The 7,961-nt window shown below is 40.5% G+C and overlaps 1 protein-coding gene across 1 annotated transcript in view; it reads left to right on the plus strand.

Moving 5' to 3' along the window:
- The window catches only part of PLA2G4A (phospholipase A2 group IVA), a 170,888-nt gene extending 164,352 nt beyond the window's left edge, over positions 1-6,536 (plus strand). Inside the window, exon 18 of the mRNA XM_075528478.1 lies at positions 6,043-6,536. Within this exon, the coding sequence (XP_075384593.1) occupies positions 6,043-6,174 (132 nt within the window). The 3' untranslated portion in view covers positions 6,175-6,536. The remainder of the gene's footprint in view (positions 1-6,042) is intronic.
- The last annotated feature ends 1,425 nt before the right edge of the window (positions 6,537-7,961 follow it).

Consider the following 7,961-nt stretch of genomic DNA (forward strand, 5'->3'; position numbering starts at 1 on the left):
AAAATCATTTCATATGATATCCGTTCTTTTGCCATTGACTTTTAAATGGTGATAAGTAAAGAAAGACATAGCTTAGTTGAGACTACGATAGTGAATAATTTAGTAGGCTCGGCCATAGCTACATCACTCCCGCACTGTTTGGATCGAGCAGGATGTTCAGTTGCACTCCGGGACATGTTTGTCCGCCGTGGATGGGGCTGAACTCTTTAAATGAGAAGCCGTTTAATGGACCAGCTTGGTGGCAACTTCTCAGCCATCCACGTTCCAACCTGTATCTTGACTTTGAAAAGGTCACCCTGTGCCTGGCGGTTTAATTATCCCATGAGTTCCTAGCTGGTCTGTGTTGTTTAAGCCAAGTTCCAACTCATCTGGAAGGACTTCGGCTCTGCTTCTCCTCATTTCGTGACAGCAGCCAGCCTTGCGCAGACGCACTGGATTCCTGTACGTTCTCAGTCTTGCGTCAGGGCGCTCACAGCGGCAGTATTTCGTACTTTTCTTGAAGAGTTACTCGATGGTCACTTATCTTGAAGGATTTGTGGTACGTGGGAGGTGCCTGGGCTCTGGATTGAGACAGAAATGGATGTTCAAAACTTTGCGGTGCTGCCCATTATCGAGATGACCGTGGACCTGTTGGTTCACATATATGAATTCTGCTTTCCTCACTGGGAAAGGAAAATAATAAGAAAATCAGAACGCATACTAACTGCAAGGTCAGCAGTTCGAAACTGGCAGCTGCTCCACGGGAGAAAGATAGGGCTTTCTCTTCTAACACAAAGTTACTATGCATCAGAACCAAGTTGGGGCAGTGCGTTGTATATATTTGGTTTAGTGGTGCACAATAATGAATTCTAGGATTCTTATATAATTCTACGAATAGTTAAATATTAGATACCAATTAAAATAAGGAAGTACAAACTCAGAAATAAGGCCCTCCAGTAAAACAATACTTCAGCCATGTAGCTGATGCTGCCTTATTCGAGACCTGTAGGATGGGCTCGAACTGCCCGACAGGGTTGACACACTGCACATCTGTATAAAAGCTGACGACCCTGGGCTCTCCCCAGTTAGGAACTGGTCGGCTGGAATCTCTAACCTTTCAGGTAGTAGCCAAGTGTGGAGCCATGGCACAATTAGGGCACTTTCATTCAGAAATACAGATACGTTTTGCTTTCCATTTACTATGACTTAATTTCCATGATAAGAGTGTCCAGGTATATATGTTCATTTATACCTTTTAAAAAGAATTGAGAAGCTCTTTATTATTCGCTATGGCCTCAGCATGTGTTTTCTAGGTCTAAATTAATCTATATTAAATATGGTTTGTAATCTCTTTCTATTGTAATTATTTATCGATTCAACACATTTATTGAGTACCTACTAATGCAGACCCTGTTTAAGAAGCAGATACAGCAATGAACAAACAGATAAAGCAAGAAAAAAATTCTAACTCTTCGTGTCCGACAAATATTTTCTCCTAAAATATTTGTTTCAAACTAACCCATGGGTCCAAAAACCAAACCAAGCTCACAGACATCGAGTCAATGCCGACTCTCAGTGACCGGCTCTGGTTCCCCGACAATGGCTGCTTATGGGAGTAGAAAGCCCAGTCTTCCTCCCGTAGACCTACTACTGGTGGCAAGCTGCCGGTCCTGTGGGTCTCAGCCCCACACATAACCACGACACCAGCTGGGCTCCATTAGGTGCTTTCATTTACAGCTGAGGAAGCGGGGTTATTTGGGCAGATTCCTGCAAGTCACACAATTATGTAGGGAGGTGAGATAGAACTTCAGGTCTTTTCTCAGTCTCTGTTTAACTAGAACCACCTGTTTTTCAGAGTTTACGTCCCTAAAAATTTCAACTCACTGCAATTCAGTCCATTCTAACTCATAACCACCCTATAGGGCTGAGTAGAGCTGTCCGTGTGGAGATGCAAGCCTGTCAATCTTCACAGAGCAGAACGCCTCATCTTCCTTCTGAAGAGCAGTGGGTGGGTTTGAATTGCTGGCCTTAGCAATCTTTTCCACACAGGACAGACCCCAGATGTCGCCTGTATGTGCCTCACTCTTCTGTCTTCAGCCTTTGTGCTGGGTTTTCTTATTGAAATCACCCAGTCTTACCTCCTAGATAATAAAAAAAAAACCTATCTCACTCTCAAAGATTCCACTAACATCTCACCCTCCTTATGAACCTTATCATGTTTAATTCAATCCCTATAAATATGTGCTCTGAATTCATTATTTTGCAAATATTTGATGTGCATCTTTCATATTCTTGGTGCTGGGATAATAGAAGACAAGACTAATAAGGTGCCTGTTTCCATGCCACTAGATCCTTAACACATAGTAATTTGACTTAACTATATTTTATTTTCCTATACTGGCTTTTTTCCCTTCCTATTTGACTACTTCCTACTTTACTCTCAAAATGGCCCATACATTTTCTCTTGGACGTAAAAAAAAATTTTTTTTCTAGTGTGAAATCTCAGTATTTGCTTGTGGATGACATACAATTTTACACTTTCAAATGTGCTCCTTTCCCGGGAGAAGATCACATTTTACACATTCGTTTGGTTATTTTCAATGTATTCTTTGCCTTCCAAAGGCTTCAGGAATTCAAATACATAATTAGAAGGCTATTTCAATAATTCAAGTGAAAGATGACTTTGGCCAGGCAGAAATGGGCCATGGGGATGGAGGAGGTGAGATATAATGACTATAAATAGGGTAACAATGATGGAAGGGATTTGGAATCTCAATGAATTTCTGAGGGGATGAATAAGGAAGTTAGATTTTAAAAGCACCATTTAAAATAATTTAATACAAAAATCCAAGGATTCATTTTGGCATCCTACTAATTTAGAACATATCTATTTGTGTCATGTCAAAAGGTTTGAATTTAGCAAGTGATGTAGCATTAAGTTTTAACATCTGCTAGCATCCCAGGAGCACACACTGCTCACAGGAAGTACTGAGTCCTTTCAGCCCGCTGAAAACCTGGTTAACGGTTTCACAGTGCTACCCTGCCCCCTACTGGCTGGACCTGTGCATTCTTGCTGCATCGTCTTAGGTTTTTCAAGGCATTATCAATGTAAATACTCACTTCATAAGAATTTTCTGCTTCCAGGAACTCCTCCAAGGTCCAATTAAGGGAAATAATTTAGTTAAAGCTATTGATGGTTCTCTGTGCTAATGGATTTATTTTAAAAAAGTGTTGACATAATTATCAATCAATCATCATCAGTACAAGTTGTTCAGAGGTCTTTTAATTGATTAGAGCATTATATGTGTTCAGAAAATTAAATAGGTGATTTTTTGCCTTTATTGGGTACTTCTGAATTATGAGGACTGATTTTTTTCATATTTCTTTGGAAAACAACCAACTAACTTGAAAACTTATTTCTAAGGTTTCTAAAAAGGAAGGGGGGGATATTAAAAGAAAATTTAATAGTGCAATTGATAGCAGGCTTGGTTCTCTAACCTATATCATAAGGCAAACTACTCTTGGTTACTGGTAGTATGTTTCTCCCTAGTAGCTCTATAGATTCACAACTAATTTAGAGCTCCACATGTTCATAATACATGGTTAGTTTTAAAATAACAATAGTGGCTGATATTAGCTATGTCATGTTTCCAATATACTACCCATCGTGCAATTATGTGACATAGATGACTGACAGGCCCCACAAAGCCCAAGATCAGTACAGAATTATTATCCCCATGTAAAAGAGACCAAGATTTTGAGCTAATACTGTTCCATCTCAAATTACTATGCTTATAGGCCCTTTCTAAGGTGACCTTCCTAGGTCCGAAGCCTCTTTGACACATTTAAATTAATTATGTTTCCTTAGTCAAGGGAATTATGACGTCTGCAAGCATTTGTACTTCTCACAAAACAATCAGTCATGTTTGAGTGTATTTCCCCCCCAGAAAATAATCGTGTATTCCAAAGAGTTCATGGGAGGATGGAATGAAAAGTTAGTAGAGTTTTTCTAGGAACTTCCTGAAGTCCCTATAAAACAATGAAGCATGTTAGAGGGTCACATTCCTGCGAGGAATTTGTCTTTGTCAAGGAGTGTTGTGTAAAGAATAGAGGGCCCTATTGAAAGATTGGAGGGGCAGGCCCAGCGCACCTGACATAGTCAAGCCACAGAATGATCCCTATATGTTAGCAATGCCCACATGAGCACACTCCTCTCCCCGAGGCATGGTGCCACGATGACCCAGTGAGCTTAGGTGTGGAAATGGAGACCCTTCTTTGCACATGTCTCCATCCAGTTCTGGGGGTGGGGGTGGGGGTGGGGGGATGATGCCATAGGGTCCTGAATGACTTGGACTTTCCAAGGATTTCTCCCCAGGTCAGAGGAACGAAACGACACCACCCCAATATTTCTTGACAGTCTTGGGTTACAAGAATCAAGGGAACCATGGAGAAACACTTTGAGTCATCCCTGTCTGTCAGTGTCCCTCATTGATAGACAAAATCCTATAAACTCAGGAAATGGAGTCTTCTTAACTGTACGGGTTCTAAAACTAGCAGGCAAGCCCTGAGAGTGACAAGACCTGTCTGGCAGAGTCCATTCTCATTGCTCTGTGATAACGCTGTCCACCAAATTTCATCCCCCCCAAAAAATTTCCTAACTAGGTAAATTTCACATTAGAAACCCAATCCCAAAGCCAACCTTTTGTTACCAAGTTGATTCCAAGAGTTTGTAGTCACCTGCATTGTCTTCTGTTTACCATCCATTTCAACATGTATAAAGAATATGATCATAAAATATATTTTTTAAATCGATCACAAATGTATTGATCATAAAATGTATTTTTAATCGATAAAATCATTGCTCTTTTGAGTTAAAAGACACCGTGTTTTATCGTTGTAGCTGGGTGAAGAAGCAGCAATTTCTCAGCAATCCCTTCTCTTTTCACTGAAATGAGTTGTTGTTGAGTTGACTCCAATTCACAGTTACTCACTCACGTCAGCCTAGGATCACCCCACCTAGAACACTCCTTAGTCAAATTTTCAGAAGTAGATTTCCATGTCTTCTGAAATAGCTGTGAATAGATTCAGACTTCCAATCTTCCTGCTAGCATCTAAGCATGTTAACACTTTACCACCTCGGGCCTTCTCATTAGGCCTAGGGAAACGTTTTACCTCCCGAGTTTCATCACACGCATGGCGGTGGCGGTTCAAACCCACCAGCCATGGAAGGAAGATGAGGCTGCCTGTCGCAGGAAAGGTCTGTAGTCGCACAACCCCCTTTTCCTTGTTAGAATAGAGTCCATGCCAGGCTTGTTAGCCATGCAAGAAGCCCTACTGGTGCGGCGGGCCAGGTATTGGGTTGATAGCTGCCAGGTTAGCTGTTCCAGCCCACTCACTGCTCTGTGGGAGAAAGATGAGACTGTCTACTCCTGTAAAGACTTACGGCTTCAAAATCCTTATTCAATCAAGCTGACAGCATTGGGGTTGGGTTTATGAGTAGTGCAAATGCAGCAGCCTTGTCTAAGACTAATCAAGATATTAATGGTTCCAATCCAGCCAGAGGCATCTTGGACGGAGACTTTGCAGTCTGTTTCTGAGGGCTCACAGCCACTCAGACCCGGTGGGGCGCAGTTCTACTCGAAAGCATATGAAGTTGCCATGACTCAGGATTAACTGGACAGAAATTGGTGGTCCTGCTTGTAAAGAATATATACTACAAATGTTGCAATGATTTCTTCCCTAGTATCACTTTCTACATTTAATTTGCCAGGTTATAAATACTTTTCATTCCAATTTTATCAGTATAAAATCTGTAAATCTCTCGAATACTTCTTTCCCCATGAAATAAAGGAAGGGGCACTGAATACAAGCTTAGCGATGGTCTGGTCATGGCCCGTTGACCACGGTGGTGTATGTACACAGGTGTATAAGTATAACTCAGACTGTTCTTTCTTTCAAAAGGAATGCTATAAGGAAAGGATCGGTTCTATTTTTGTTTTGACAAAATACATGTTTAAAAGAATTCCAGCAGTGCTAATCTCACATCTCTGCTTCTATTTGCAGGTGATAAAGAAAGCCATAGTTGAGAGCATTGAATATAGAAGACAACATCCATCTCGGTGCTCCGTTTCCCTCAGTAACGTTGAGGCCAGGCGATTCTTCAATAAGGAGTTTCTAGACAAGCCCACGGCATAGTTCGTGCACGGGAAAAGGCAGACATTTCTGACGTGGAAGCAGTTTGAAAGTCCTTGACAACTGGATTTAAAGCATAGTACAGACAGTAGTACTGATCATGAGATACTGGCTGATTTGAGATGATGTTGACTATGCACAAAATATTCTTAACTACATTTTCCATCAGCTCCTGATGTAGAATATATACTGTATTTTTAAACATTCCTCACTAGTTATTTTATGTGTGCTCCTGTTAAAAATATGGTATCTTTTTAAGCTATTTAACAGTTCAATCTCAGTAAGACTTTGCATTGTATGTGAATGCTATTCACTGACTAGATTTACTCATGCCATGAGACAACACTATTTCTTATTTATATGTATACATGTATGAAATAAACCAATCTACAAACAAAATTCTAGCACGTGTCTGTCAGTGTGTCATGCCATGGTGGCGTAGGTATTGCTGACGTCATGTTCCCAGTAATGTCAGCTGGGTCACCGCAGTGAACAGCTTCCAGACGAAGAACAGACTGTGAAGAAGGAATAGGCTGTCCACTGCTGAGGAGTTAGCCACTGAGAACTCTTCAAAACCTCAAGGAAAGAAGCAGAGCATTGTCAGAGATAGTGCCAGAGCTGAGCCCCTCAGACTGGAAGTCCCTCACAATAAGATTGAGAAAGGACTGCCTTTCGACCTAGAATTGACCACAGTGACAGGGACGGGGTAAAGCATGTGGGAGTAAAACCTCCAAGAGCTTCATGTGCTGATGGGAACCCACTCAAAATGAGGAGAAGCGGAAGCAGACTTCTATTCATGATTGGGACTTGGAATGTACAAAGTATGAATCAAGGAAAATTGGAAGTTGTAAAAATTGAAATGGAACATACTCAAATGGACATTAGAGGTACTCGTGAGCTGAAATGGACTGGTATTGTCCATTGTGAATCAGATAATCATATGATTTACTACACTGGGAATGAAATAATTGAGAGGAATAGCTTTTCATTCATTATTTTAAAAAATTCATGATCTATGTTGAAGTACAGTGCCACCTGTGATAGGATTATATCTATCCTCATTCAAAGAATCCTGTCAATACAACTATTAGTCAAATTTATCCAAGACCTTCAGAGAGATTGATGGAGTTCAAGGATTATACCAATGTCTCCTGTCTGAAATTTGCAAAACATGCAATCAAGATGTATTGATAATTATTGGCATTTGGAATGCAAAAGTTAGAAACAAAGTGGAAAGAATAGTATTTGGAAAATATAGACTTGAAGATAGAAATGAAGCTGTAGATTGCATGATAGGATTTTGCAAAACCAATGATTTGTTCATCACAAATGGCATGAGCAAAGACCTAGAATTAGGAAATCAAAAAGGAAAAGCATGCTTAACATATCTTAAGCTGAAAGAACTCAAGAGAAATAAATCAAACCGTAAGTTACACTATGGAAAGGTTCTCTAGGTAAAATATTGAACAATGCAGGAAGCATACACAAGATGGAAAGAATACAGAGTCGGTGTACCAAAAAGAACTAGTCAATATTCAATGCAATGTAATGACAAGAGGTAGCACATGAGCAAGAATCAATGTAAGGAAGAAGACATTCAAGAGGCACTGAAGGCATTAGCCCAAAAAAGGCACCAGGAACTGATGGACTGCCGAGTGAATGTTTCATCAAATGGATGAAGCACTGGGCGCACTCAGTGGTCTATGCCAAGGAATGTGGCCACTACTAGAAGAGATCCATAATTGTACCCAATCCATTTCTTTGGTGACCCAACAGAATGCTCAGATCAT

Source organism: Tenrec ecaudatus, chromosome 1, assembly GCF_050624435.1.
Source record: "Tenrec ecaudatus isolate mTenEca1 chromosome 1, mTenEca1.hap1, whole genome shotgun sequence".
Taxonomy (NCBI): domain Eukaryota; kingdom Metazoa; phylum Chordata; class Mammalia; order Afrosoricida; family Tenrecidae; genus Tenrec; species Tenrec ecaudatus.